Source organism: Phoenix dactylifera, chromosome 18 (genome assembly GCF_051530095.1).
Source record: "Phoenix dactylifera cultivar Ajwa chromosome 18, Ajwa_hap1_PhDact_Kaust_v1.1, whole genome shotgun sequence".
Lineage (NCBI taxonomy): Eukaryota > Viridiplantae > Streptophyta > Magnoliopsida > Arecales > Arecaceae > Phoenix > Phoenix dactylifera.
In genome coordinates, this window is record NC_143207.1 from 18,762,965 (window position 1) to 18,777,737 (window position 14,773).

The 14,773-nt window shown below is 37.0% G+C and overlaps 1 protein-coding gene across 1 annotated transcript; it reads left to right on the forward strand.

The window, feature by feature from the left end:
* Window positions 1-6,268: 6,268 nt before the first annotated feature.
* On the forward strand, window positions 6,269-14,451 carry LOC103711916 (UDP-rhamnose/UDP-galactose transporter 1). The gene is made up of 5 exons (XM_008798236.6): window positions 6,269-6,997; window positions 7,483-7,667; window positions 7,755-7,955; window positions 13,492-13,653; window positions 13,746-14,451. The coding sequence occupies exons 1-5, from the start codon at window positions 6,871-6,873 to the stop codon at window positions 14,100-14,102; spliced, it is 1,032 nt and encodes a 343-aa protein (XP_008796458.4). The 5' UTR covers window positions 6,269-6,870; the 3' UTR covers window positions 14,103-14,451.
* Window positions 14,452-14,773: the final 322 nt, after the last annotated feature.

The following is a 14,773-nucleotide window of genomic DNA, read 5'->3' on the forward strand; positions in this document are numbered from 1 at the left end:
TTGCTAACTTGGGCTAGCTTGATTTTGCATGGGCTAAATCATAGCTTAATAGGATGGATTTAGGTTGCGCATGTTAGGCCTAGCATGGACTGGGCTTGGCTTGGGCTAGCTCAATAAGGATGAAGCTTAGGTCCGATGTGCACATTTAATCCTCTACTTGGTACGAAAGAGAGATTCGAGGAGGGATGGATGGAGAAAAAGTGGATGAGAAAGTTCCATACATTTTTCCATATATTTGGTGACATATGGAAGGATGGCGGTGATTCCCTCCTCTATTTAGTATATAGAAGAAAGGAAAAGAACGGTGGATAATATTTATATAATATTTATATAATAGAAAATTTAATGAAGGATAATTTTGTCAATATAGAAATTCGCCGCTCACATCCTTTCATGCATCCTTCCAAATTAGAAAGATCCAAATTGGTGAGTTAGCTATCCATCCTTCCTCTTATGACCTCAACCAAATGCAGAGTACTATATATCTCGCTTTTGGCATCATAGGAACCAAAGTTAGATCAAGGCCACATTCTCCCCATATCTTCCATTTCGTGTCTCGATCGGCCTTCGAGCATTAGCTGGAAAGCATCCATTCATTTCTAACACCTCCAAACCCAACGCATGCATGTTTACATCAGTATGAAAGCAGTTCCTCCTGCTTGCATCACACTTAACAAGCATTGAGGAAAGCTTATCGACTTTAGTCTGACCTCCGTCGTCACTTTTATCTTTTGTTTCGGTGCAAGATGTCACTTCTATCCTTTGAACCCAAAATTCCAAAGACACTACCTTCATCCGCGCCAACCGTTTCACAGCAACCCCTGCTCATGGTTCAAGCTTCCAGCTAACCAAGAGTATAGATATATTTAGTCATTGATAAGCACCTCCAAATTAGCTAAACACCAACTAAGATTATCCATTGTTTGGGTTGATATTCCTTGGAATTAGCAGGATAAATTATAGCATAAGCGAATAAGAGAAAGAGAGGGGGAGCTCTAGAGATTAACATCATTTCACCCTTTCCCCTGACATAAATTTAACCAAGTTAATCTACTTTCTGAGGTGTTGTCCAATTAAAGTTACCACATGACATTTTGAACTCTTGTTTGACTAGTTAAACTACTAACCATGCCTTAATGAGCAAATAATCAGTATCCGAATAAGGTCTATGTGCAATTGGGTTAAGCTATCATAGGATAGCACAAGCTGATGCCTACTAATTTGCTATCCTTTTTTATTGCATCGAGTTGTGGCTAACCTAGTCTCATTCATTGACGCATGTTATCGGAGCGTCGAGGGAATAACTTTGTTTCTCACTTGAACTACAAGGGATCTATGTTATTAATCTAGAACAAGCAATGGAAAATTGGCTACAGTAAAAGAAGAGCTAGCATATAGATGCAGTTTAGGTCTGCTACCAAATGGAAATTTAGTTTAGTTGAGGAGTGCCTGCTATGCACAGTAGACTTTGAGATTCAAAAGTAATACATATGGTTGGTGCCTTGCATGAAAATTCAAGAGGATTGGCTTTTCCAAATCTCAAAAGGTTAATGTGTATCGCAAGTCGATATGAATTAATAACTAAAGTTCCACTTCATAATAGACCTAAATCGCGCTCGAGCAGCACATGTTACTTGGGATATTGTATTTAGAAAAACATTATAACTATCCCAAATTTGAATCATTTAAAATCTTTTGAAGAGCATGTATTATATTTGTAGCCTTCCCCTTGTCCGGAAAGTGCCTCACCTCATTTGGAGATTGCTTATTAGAAACTCAACTCCCGGCCATCCACAAGGCAGGAGGCATGGATTTGAATTGATTCCATGGGGCCATTACTTCGGTTGGAAAGAAAATAAAGAATTATGAGATCACATGCTCTTTATATGATCCACACCTATAGAGTTGTTAACTGTGGAACCTATAGTCCCCACCAAGCACCTTCTTTTCTCTTGGTGTGAGGTCCTCGAAAACATTTGATGGTACTAGGAAATGAGTCATATCTTTCATACAAGAGAAGGATTCACCTTCCTTTGCGCCAATCCACTATTGGATTGCCCACCCTGCAGATCTCAAAGCACACCAGTCTCTGCTATTTATCCACCTGCGCAGATCTCAAAACAACTAGTTGGTGATCTAACGGTCGATTCGTGCGAAGGAAGGTAAATCCTGTATACAACCCTAACCAGTGGTGGCACCCACTCATTCCATTCCATTTCTTTTTTTGAGATGTTTGGAGGAAGTAAGAGTCTTCCCCAAGGATCATATTAAATATTGTACATTGATTCCATTCCATTTCATTCCATCGCTCTCATCCACCGTAGCTTGTGGATACCAATTAGCGAAGCCAGCCAAGGCCAAGTGCATGTTCCTCCTCTTTGTCCCCACCACACCGCTCTATGGTTTCCACCATTAATAAAATGGCATGGCTCACATAGATTCTTGATAAATTTAGTCGCCTCATTTGAAGCCAGAGGCTATCAGCATGCAACCAAAGAGTAGACTTCAGGAGTTGACTATGAGATCTAAATGCAATTCTCAAGCAATGCAAGCGGCACTTTACTTGACAAACTGAAAAGATTGCTCGCTTGAAAGAGAGGTCAGTTTCTTGGAGTGAAAACTTACTTTTGGAGGCATGCTTCTAGTCGACGCAGATCTGCTTGACTGCTTTGAATGATGAAGATTTGAAGACTGAATAAATTCATTGAACATGCAAGGAAACAAGCTAATTAAAGCACACGAGATAGAGAATAATTTGTTCTAATATTTCTTTAGATTTATTTTTTTTAAAAAAAAATAGAGATTCTACTTATAAAGAAAAGCAGAACTGTGCTTTGAATGAATAATTACTTGTCTAAATTTATGGAGATTTTTTAATGGTCAGTTGGAATAAACTCTTTTGCACTATGTTATGATTGTCGAAATAATAATGGTAATCTTTTTGTGGATTTCTTAAAGTCAAACAAGAGGTGAATATGTATTATTATGAAAGAGATCTTTAAAAAAATCTTTTAAAAAAGCAACATATGCACTTCTTTGAATTCCATATGTAAGCAACGTCATACATTAAATTTTTAAATAATTGACCTCAGGATTCATCCAAAAAAAAAGCAAAGAGAGGGTTTGGTGTAGCAAAACAGGTTCTAAAGACTTTTCATAGGTAAAGTATCTCTACAACTTACCAAAAAGTGTGAAAGAGATTTCTTCAAAAAGAGTGTTATAGGGAAGGAAATAGAGGACAAAGTGACTCAAGATACAATGAAAATGGGATATATTGAAACTAGAAGGAGACTGAGTTGCAATTTATTGGCGCTTTTAGATTATCATATTGCTCTCATTTTTGCTATTATCTATCTCCTTGTTAATATTGAGATAAACATGCAAGATCCATTTCTGCAGACAGAAAGAAAAAGCTAAAATCTATAATTTAAGTACTCTGTAACACTTCTACATGCTTTGACATTTCAAGATTTCCACAAGTATTACATTGATAACACTGAAGTGGGATATTCACTTACAACCCCCCCCCCCCCCCCCCCCCCCCCCCCCGCGCCAAAAAAAAAAAAAAAAAGAGACTAATATTCTATGGTGGGCTCCTTCTATGGCTTTGATCCTAAACAATAGTGAGCTTCATTTCAAAAATTTTTGTTTTTTCACAAACATGGTCTCTTTTTTTTTTTTTTTGGTGCATTAGCCGCTCACATACAACGGATGTAAGTACAAACCAAAGCATCAAACAATAAAAAAAAATGCAGGGGAGACAAAATAGAAGCATGAGCTTCATTTCAAAATTTTTTGTTTTTTCACAAACATGGTCTTTGGTAACAAGCACATGTGCATATATGATAGGGTGCTACAAAGTCTATGATATTATGAGGAACTTGTCAAGCTATACAGCTGATCAAGTAAATGCCTTGATAAAAAAATTGTCTATGAAGCCTCCAAATTTTCCATGTGCAGGAGTTTATTGTGACCCTTTCAATGAATCCAACAAAACTTCTTTGCTTTAGCCACATAAAATGAATAGATGCTCTTAGGTTGTTTCAAGGGCTAATGCTGATCTTAACCATATAGGACTTATTGACAATTAGGGTGGCCAAATCTCAAAAAAAATTGAATGGTTAATTTTTGGACCCTATTTAATTGGAGGAAGTTGGATCTTGGAATAAGAATATGAATAAGTGGCTAGGGTAAATCTAATTCTCATCAGGAATGTGCTCCAATCTTTTTTTTTGTTTTTTTTGCTAAACAAAAAGGGGAAAGGGAAGGAAGGGACAAGCCCACCCCCGCGTAGCAGCCCTCACTGGACCCCCATCTCGCCAGGAGAATATTCGATACGGGCAGAAATGACCCAATCTCGGCTGTCCTCCTATTATTTAAATCTCATTCCACCAATTTATATTAAAAATTAATTTTTCAAAAATACCTTTTTATTTAATTAACTTTCTAAAAAATTATTAAAAACTTCCGATTATAATTCTGATTAAAATTACAAACCAGACGCAGCAAAAAATATGCCCATTCTAATTCTGATTTCAATTCCGATCACAAATTGACTTTTGGCGCTCTAAAGAAGGATATTTTCTTAACACATGTAATGAAATTTCCATGCAAGTGAAGCCATCCCAATTGCCCGCGTATGCTGTCACTTTTGGGAAAAAGTCATCCCCAATTTCCTTATGATGGCGCTATGTCTATGAATCGACGTCATGATCTTTGACGGTTGACACTGGAGACAAGTTTGAAGCCCATCCACTTCTCCATGCATTCCAGTGAGAACAGCATTGTGCTTTACCACTTGCCTAAGAAATAGAATATTTCAAGGATAGTAAATATTGGGCCGTCTTTCCAAAGTTCGGTATTTCTGCAGTATATTTGATGCCAAACCTTCGACCTCCCTAACTTTGCCTGTAAAAATAGTTGGAAATCAGCCCAACTAGTATAGAAGAAAACGCCATGCGTCCTCCCATTCTTATAATTAGTTAAAGTTCATCAAAACCTAAACCTCCTGCCAATAAAAGTGAACCGTACTTTGGTATACTGTTTTGATATGCTCTAAGTTTTGGATATATTTGGTCGGTGGAGTTCTATTTCTATTCTATGGGTAATGGGAATACTCAATCCACCAAAATCTATTCTATTTTTTGTTCAGTATTCAAATCCCAATCCATTTAAAAAATTATTTTTTAAAAATATTTTTCTGTGTGATTGATTTTTTTAAAATTATTTTGTTATTTAATTGGTTTTTGATTCTGATTTAAAATTTTAATTGCGAAACAAATATATGAAGAAAATAACTATTTCGGTTCAATCCCAAGCCAAACGCATTCTAAAGTAAAAATATAGATCATATTTTGATTTGCTGTTTTACTCTCACCAGCACCTAGTTTTTCAGTCCGCCGCTTACTTCTGATCAATCCATAATTGTTGTTTGCACAGACGCATCAAAACGATATCTTTCTGGTCCATGTTTTAAAAGGACGGGTGCCATCTTAGACAAAACGGGACCGAGGTAGGCGAGGCTGAGAAAGAGAGAGAATAAGAAGGAACAAAGAAAGGGCCGGAGAAAAAAACGAAAAAAAAAAGAGGAAGAGAGGAATTTTACCAAAAAGAGGAAAGGAGTAAAAAAAAAAGGAAAAAAGAAAAAAATAGAAAAAAAACTGGTAAAAAAAAATGTTTGAACACAGAAAAAATAAAAATAAAATAAAAATGGAGGAAGAAATATTAACAATTTGTCCAATAAACATAAAACTCTGTATTTTACTATACATCAACGGATTACGGTACAGCTCGCCATCAAATTTACTACGTACAACTTAAAAAAACTTATAATAAAAAGTTCAAATCTAAGCAACTTAACTATTGATTAAATGATATTTGGTGATTGACCAAGATGATTTTAGTTCCTTATCCTGCTATTATTTTTGGATATCTATAAGTAATTTATTTAATGTTACTGGAGAATCTAAAATCATTAACCATATAATATTTATTAATTATAAAAAATATATTACAATAAAATATTAATATATTTATTAATATATTTTTATAAAGATATATTAAATGTGATTATAGAATTATAATATAAATATAAATTATAATAATATATTTCAACTATGATTTAAAATTATTATTAAATATATTGTTATTGTAAAATTTTAGCTCGAAATTATTATTATAGAGTTATTTTAGATATCGAATAAATAATTTATTATTATGTAGAACGGTAATTTAAAAGAATAAAAATAATTTGAGACTATTGCCGTGCAGGATTAGCAGTAAAGGGGACGCAAAGTTCTGTAAAGCCCGTGGGCATTTCCGCCGGCTACTTTAAATCTCGCCAGCCCTGGCTCTATGCGTCCCCTGTTTTCCCATCTCCTCCGTTGGCCCCTTCCTCTCGAGAGGAGAGGAGAGGAAAGGCTACAAGCCAACGCTACTTCGTCCGCTTCGCTCCTCCCATTCTCCCTCTTATCCCCCTCTCTTGTTGCCATTCTTGATTTCTGGGACCAGATAAATTTCTTGTTTCTTAAATAGAAAAGTGAGAGAGGGAGGGGAGGGGAGGGAAGAGCAATGGCCGGGAATGATGAATAAAAATGGGAAGGAAAAGTAATAGAAATAGAGAGGAGGAAGAAACGGACAAAGGAGGAGTAATTATATCTTGAGAAGCGAATTTATTTTTGAATCCCCTCTCTCATCAGTTTATCGCCAGGCCTTTCCTTTTGCAGACATCTGTTGTCGCTCGTCGGTTGTCACCGTCTCACCGACCGCCTTCCTTTTCTAGGGCTCTTCCCTCTCTTCCTCTTTTGCCGGTGCTTGGAAAAAGAGGGAATAAAGAAAGAAAGAGAGAGAGAGAGAGAGAGGGGAGGGGAGATGGAGGAGGGGAAGAAGTCGGCGGTGTCAGATGTGGGGGCGTGGGCCATGAACGTCGTCAGCTCGGTGGGCCTCATCATGGCCAACAAGCAGCTCATGTCCTCCGCCGGCTACGCCTTCTACTTCGGTCAGTATCGCCTCCACCCCCCGCTCACCACCGTTCCCCTCATCAGCGGTCGATGGAACCATTTTTCAATCAGATCTGTCCTTCCATTCTTTTGCTCTCTGAGCTTTATTCCCAACCGGTTGATTTGTTAGGATTAATGTCGCTTTAATGGAGGTTGCTTCCCTTTCTTGTGCTGCGTACTCATCCATCTGGTTGTATGTGGAGATGAAGCCCGATCTGGTCCTATATCTCCTGAATTCACTTTTAGTTTCTTTTGGTATCGGTTCGCATTTAAAAATGTTCTTGGCCGCCTAACGTTTTGGTTCAAACCGGTGTTTATTTTAAGGGAATTTTTTATTTTTGGTAGCAGTTAATTGAACAGGTTTCTTTCGTATGTCCTTGTCAATTTGATGTATCTTCTTCTTTCTTTTTTTTTTTTTTCCTCTGCCTTTATTAATGTTTATTGTGTGTGTGTGTGTGTTTTTTTTTTTTTGGGTTATCTTCAGCCACAACGCTAACTGGGTTCCACTTTGGCGTAACTGCATTTGTGGGTTTTGTGTCGAATGCTGCCGGATTTTCTTCTGCAAAGCATGTTCCTCTGTGGGAACTTCTCTGGTTTTCTATTGTTGCCAACACATCCATCACTGGGATGAACTTGAGTCTCATGCTCAACTCTGTTGGATTTTATCAGGTGCTATAGAGTCTCGTCTTCTCCAATCTGATAAAATTACATAAATCATGGCATCGAATGAGTGGTATTTCTCTTGTTGTGCTGTAGATCTCGAAGTTGAGTATGATTCCAGTTGTCTGTGTGATGGAGTGGATCCTTCATAGTAAAAACTACTCTAAAGAAGTGAAGATGGCTGTGGTGGCAGTTGTTGTTGGTGTTGGTGTCTGCACGGTGACGGATGTGAAAGTTAATGCTAAAGGGTTTCTGTGTGCTTGTGTTGCAGTATTGTCAACATCCTTGCAACAAATTGTGAGTTATTTCTTGTTGCTTCTAATTTCACCTTGTGTGATCTATAATTTTGACAATTCCCTGCTCTCTTGTTCGCTAGGTTCTAACTGTTTACCAGAATTTGAAAATTCTCGCTTAGATGTTTATGACTCAGAGGGAGTAAAAGAACAAGCATGTCAGAGTGATGCAAAGTGAATGCTTCTAATTGCTTCATCACTCAATTTGTTTGCCCTGTGGTTACTCTTTTTGTTTATTTGGCTGATTTTATTATTGTGGCAGTGGAATGATAAGTTATTACTTGTCTGGAATGAGGATTTCAAAATAGAAATGTGCCTTTTCTTTCCATCCCATGGGAATTGAATATGCCATAGAGGTCCACTTTTGTGTCTTTCAACATTGGTATCTAGATGATGTTAGTTGCTTTAATGAAGTTTGCTTCTCTTTGTATCAAGATCTAAGCTACATGTCCTTGTAATGTTTTTTCAGTAATTGAAATCATTTATTCAACATGGAGGTTGGTTATGGCATATGTGAAAGGTTACCAAGCTGATCTAATGTGCATTTCAGAGATCTTAGCTAGGGATTTTCTTTTTCATGGATTAGTAGGATGTATAAGTGGGATAGGTGGAGGTGCTGAAGACTATCTTAATAGAAGTCCAGCAAACAGGACTATTCTTTTGGCTCTATACCCTGATATAGAAGTATGCTAGTGGAGGAATTGGATACTTATTTTGGTATAGTGATGTTTTCTTGTTCTAAAATGACATAGTGAGAATATTAAAACCAAATGAACCTTTGAAATTTAGGTGTTTGATATGACCAGTGGTTGGAAGTGTTTTTTTCTGGAGCCTACAAAATTTGAACTAATTTACTAGGAATAAAGTTACTAGTGTTGCGTAGTACTTTCCCTTAGTAGATTGTGTTATGTGAAACCCTGTACTTAGAGAGGACCATAGTGATACAGGGTAAGCGATGGAAGTTTCTTGTTGTCTCATCTAGATTCTATTCCTTGGATATGCTTCCCATATTTGTTTTCAGTCTATGGGTGACGTTAACACTTGGAATATAATGATCACTTCTGATGCCTTTGGCAGAAACATGTGTAGGTGATAGTTTGCTAGAAGGCCTTATCTTATTGTGCTAGTAAAGGTCGAGGTACTTGACCAAATATTTGGATTATTGGGTTAGAATATGTGGATTTGGTGGGTCAATAGGGGTTTCATGCTCAACAACAGCATGTGCGCCTTGCTGAACCATTATTGTTGAGTTGGAGATTTGTATATTGGTTTCCATCATTCATCTTCATCCCTTCAAAATCTTCTTGTTATTGGCAAGAGATATTGAGGCAATCAAGTTGACTTTGGACTAGGTCATTAAATAAGAGCTGGGTTTGAGCTGTTCATGAATGATCTGTTTAAGAGAATGGCAAGAGTGAAGTCTTGGAGGGCTTCAATATGGTTCAATCTTAATTGACTCGCCAATTTACAGCCCTGCCAGCCCTTGTAGGAGAACATGATCTCTTTAGCTTTGTGGATTCATGAACGATTTTGTCCATGCAATCCTTAAATGCAACATGTTCTATTTTCCTCGACAACAACTTATATGCTCATTTTTGAGTTCGATTTCTTTCTTTTCTATGGTAGTCCCACTACTTGAAATAAGGCTATTAGTATGAAGATTGTCCTATGCTTGAGGAATAGATGGGTCATCTATGCATTTGCGTTGAAATCTGCTAGAAAATTTTGGCAGAAGTAGCATGAAGTAGGTAAGAATGTGATGAATATTGTTTAATTTTGACTGCAGCTTGTAAAGAAAATCTTCAATTTCCAAAAGTTGTTGGCTTGAAGCATATTGTAACTTCATTGCATTGCAAACTAGGAAGCATTGCAAGTGCAAGTATTTGGAGACGTAAAAACTAGGGCCGGCAAAATCACCTTGCTTGTTTGCATATTATTATCTATCTAATTTACATGGTTGCCTTTGTCTTGTCTTTACCTAAATAATGTAGACCCAAAATGGAGGGATATTGTGAGGACCCGTGCGAGTATGTTTACTCCCCATCGACTATGCACTAGGTAGATCTTGGATATTTATACTGGACCAAAGAACCCAAATATTATATTTTTGACTAGCCTTTTTGGGTGAGGTCTTAGATTATTACAAATGATATCTGAGCGAACTCGGCTCATTGCCTATGTAAACCAAGGGATATTGCAGGACGAGTTTAGATTGGATTCATGGTACTTGTAATTAGATTTGAATGGATTTGTACTCTTAGCCTAGCGATGACGCCAGGGCTAAAACGGGAGGAGTATGTGAGAATCTGTGCAAGCATGTGTTTAGTCCTACATCGGCTATGCACTAGGTAGATCTTAGGTAGTCATATAGGATCAGGAAACCCAAATAATATCTTTCAGCTAGTTTTTTAGGTGAGATCTTGAGTTGTTACAAATATCATTCACAGCTTGATTGATTTTAGGTTTGGCAACAACATCTACTTATGCTATTATTATTTATTTTAGGTTAGACAACAGCTGCTATTTATTTATGTCATGATACTTCTTCATATTCAGGGATCGACACAAGATTTTTAGCACCATAGGAATCTGATATTGCAACAAGAACATGCCAACACCAAGAAAATTCCATCAGATAGGCTGTAGTACCTTCTGGAGGCTGACTTGCATCTTAAAACAATTGATGAGTCTCTAGATATCTACACTTATGCTAGGTTCATGCAATAGGGTTTTCTTATCATTTTGTAGTTGCTGTCAGTACCAGTGCAAGATCTCACACTTTCTGCTAATTTACAACTAATTTACAAGGTTCAAGACTTTTCGACCATTCTTAACTCTTGCATAAGCCATTAAATGTTAATTCCATTTATAAACAACTAATTACATACTTTTTTGGGGTAAAACCAGTATCGCGATTGTTTCCTGGAGCTCTAGATACTTGAACTCTGTCGCATTTTTTGATTGTAGTCCTGATTGTGGGAAATTGAGATGGGAAATATGGTTAGATAATATTTCTGAAGTGGAATCATGAAACAATATATGAAAAAAGGTCAGAAACTTATAGGAAACACACTAAAAACCATAGAACCATTGAGAAACTGATCTGAAGCATCATCCTGCTGCTCATTCCTAGTACTTTTATGATCTTTTGATGAAATTTCCTGCTGGTTTACTTTATGCATCCATTTCATGCCTTCCTGCATGTTTGTGCCCCCATGGAGAACCAAAAGCCATGTCCGAGACACATTTTTCAGAAATTGCAAGATACGGTTTTTCTCATAAGAATGCCTGCATATAGTTATAACTGTTATGCCCTCAGGTATAGAGCATTTTTATGGTATGGAGGTTAGGGTGTTAGAATTATGTGTATTTATTTGACTTTAGTTGTGAATTAAGAAATAATAGACTGTTTTGTGGGACAAGTATATATATTATAAGTTGTGTATTCAGAACGTTGATATGTTTGCCAAGAGGATTTTGAAGCATGTTAATTGAAGAGGAGAACTATTCTATATCAGAGCTTAGATCACTGTCGGAATTAGTTAAAATGTCATGGTGGACCTGCTTCTAACACTTGGAAGGATTTTCTGAATACGTGAAACGTGAGACAATATAATGTATCACTTCAGTCATAATTTAGTTATTATTATTCATCTGGATGAGAGTAAAAACAATGACATGATTTGAGAGAAAGGAGGGAGGCTTACCTGATGTGTATCACCTAGGTTCAAGTATCTTGGGATTCATCACCCAAGGCCTGAACCAAGACAATCCTCTTTTTAAGTGGCGGGAGTGACCGCTTCAACAATGCCGAGTTCTTTTGTACATATAACACATTATAAATCAATTGACATATATAATGCAACATGATTTGGCAATTTTTGTGGATATACATGTAGACAAAGTTTTAGTCTAGATTGATATTCAAGAGAAACCTCAATATGTAACTAAGTTATTGCCACAGGATATAAGAGGAGTAAATGGATGGTGATGTTTTCAATACTGTTAAGAGAGGGTGGATGTTATTACTGAATAAAGGATGGGGTGGATATTTCTAAAAATGCACTTTTACTGCACTCTGTAATCATAAAGTCAGTGTAACTTGTTGGATGATTTAATAGTCATCATTTTTGCAGAACTTTCTGTAAGACTTTAATAGCAGTAATAGAGCTATAAATGTTGTTCGGTTTTGAATGTTGGCTAATAAATAGTTGTCCATAGCTATTCGAAAGATGGTAATCATGAGAATGGCCTACTGCTCATTTTACCAGAGAGGGCAGACTTGCAGGTAAATTGAAGGATGTTTCGGACATGTTCCTGATGATTTTTGCTCTTTTCCTTCAAAAAAAAATTAAGTATATCCATTCTGTTTTAGGATGATGAACTGAATAGTTAAATTTAGGTCATTCAGAAGGCACCAATAAATATATCACTATAAACAAGGGAAATTGAATCTAGTAGGGATGCACGAGCCATTCCTCTCTCCAACACAAAAGGTGGATTTTTGATGTGGTGGAAGCTAGGGACATACACCTGATTTTCATGATTTAAGGTGGGGATCCTGTTGTTTTAGTTGCTTGATATTGCAATTTGTGGTAGTTCGGAGGCCACCATGTTCCTATTCTGATGACGATCAGAACCATGTTTGGAAAGGGATGAAGTGGATATGTTTTACATTATCTCTTCTTGTGTTTCACGTCTTCAAAATCACGCATTCCTTCTCAAGGTAAAAAACTACAATTTATGGCTATGGCTTAGTCTAAACAGGTGGACTTTGATTTTATTTATCGAGTTTTTCTTTTTCCGGTTGCGGACTGATCTCTTTCATTTGCTTAAGGGGTCGGCTGATAGTATGTAAAATGACTTGAGGAAGGTAATTGCTAGGCAGATGAGTCAAAGAATCTTGTAAGAAAAGGTGGCCAATGAATTAACTGGAGAATAACTATGATGATGGTCCAGTTTGATGGAGGATATGCACATTGGTTTTGACAGGAATGTTAGTGGAGATTCAAAATTTTGAACATTACAAATAGTGTATTGAGAATTATTGTTATGATTATAAAAAGCAGAGTAAATAGCTTTTATTTTAAGAGCAACCAGAGTAAATCAAATGGTGAATCTACTCTTTGCCAAGAAAGGACTTGCATTTCTTGAAACGTATATATCTTGTTTGTTTTGTATTTTTGAAGCTTTACCATCCAGATTTTGGTAGAGTTCCCATTGCACATCCCTCTTTTTCTTATATTTTAATAATGTCTTAGGAACTTGCAGTTTCTTTTAATCAAACTTTTACTTCTGCAAGGGTAGGCAATTATACCTTTGGTGCCTTTGGAATATCCTTGTAGGTTTGTCTAATCCTTTTGGTATGGAGTTTCACCTTGGTACAGACTTCTGATTGATAGTAGCCAAGTGCATAGCCTAATTGTTTTCTGAAATGACCTAATAAATATTAAGAAGAATAACTGTTGTCTATTGGCTAGGATTTTGGCTTTTCTGATTCCTGTCAGCTCATATTTGGGTCTACTGTATTTTCTGTGCAGTCAATTGGTTCCTTGCAGAAGAAGTATTCAATCGGTTCTTTTGAACTGCTGAGTAAGACGGCCCCAATACAAGCTATTTCTCTTCTGCTTCTTGGACCTCTCATAGATTACTACCTTAATGGCAAATCTATAATAAAATACAACTTTTCTTCTGGTGCTATTGTAAGTTCCAATATACCTGTCTTTGTTATTATTATTGTTGTTATTCTGATCCATAAGGGAATGAAACATAACACTTGAACTAAATCATGCAGTTTTTCATACTTCTCTCATGTGCACTTGCCGTATTCTGCAACATGAGCCAGTACCTCTGCATTGGCCGTTTCTCAGCAACCTCATTCCAGGTTCTGGGTCATATGAAAACCATCTGCGTGCTCATGCTTGGTTGGTTATTGTTTGATTCTCAGCTGACACTGAAAAATATAATGGGAATGGTGATAGCTATTGTGGGGATGGTTATCTACAGCTGGGCTGTGGAGTTGGAGAAGCAAGCAAATGCTAAGATTGCTCTCACCAAAACTAGCCTAACCGAAGATGAAATCCGCCTTTTGAAAGATGGAGTGGACATTGCACCTGCAAAAGATGTAGAGCTTGGGGAAACAAAGGCCTAATTGTAGCTTGTGGTTTAATGAAGCATCCAATATTGGGCTGGGTATGGTTGAGCCTTGAGGGATTCAGGCCATGAAAGGTCAGCCCCTTCTTATATTGTTAAAATTCTTTGTAATAGGGGTAGTTTGCCAGCATCAGAAGGTGGAGATCTAAAGGTTGTGTTCGTTACTACCATAGTATCCTAGGCTGCATAACACTCCATTTTATTTGTTTTCTCATGCATGGTTTCCAAGGTAGGATAGAGTATCCTATGGAAACACAGTAATATTTATCTTCATAGAATGACATTTAGCAAATCTTTTTTATTAAATTAAATTTGTTCATTTCGATGTTGAAATGAATGATGTTCTATGATCTGGTTTTTGTTTCTAATTGTGTTGTGTTAAGATGTTCCCTGGTAGGGCATGGTTGCCTTCCAGGGAAGCCCGAGCTTTGTACTACCATGTTTTGAATATTTGATCTTTGATTTGTGCGAACTGTGGCGAGCATGAATCAAGCTCCTGTCTGGAATGTTGCTGTATGAATACAAAGTGTTGCCAGGTGCTATTTTCAAGTGGCGAGAACTTTCACAAGTTCTTTGCATCAAGTTTACAGTGCCTGTGGGAGTCGTTACAGGGCTTTTTCTACTGTCAAATGAATCTAGCGAGTTAACTTGTCACCATAGGTTGGTCTG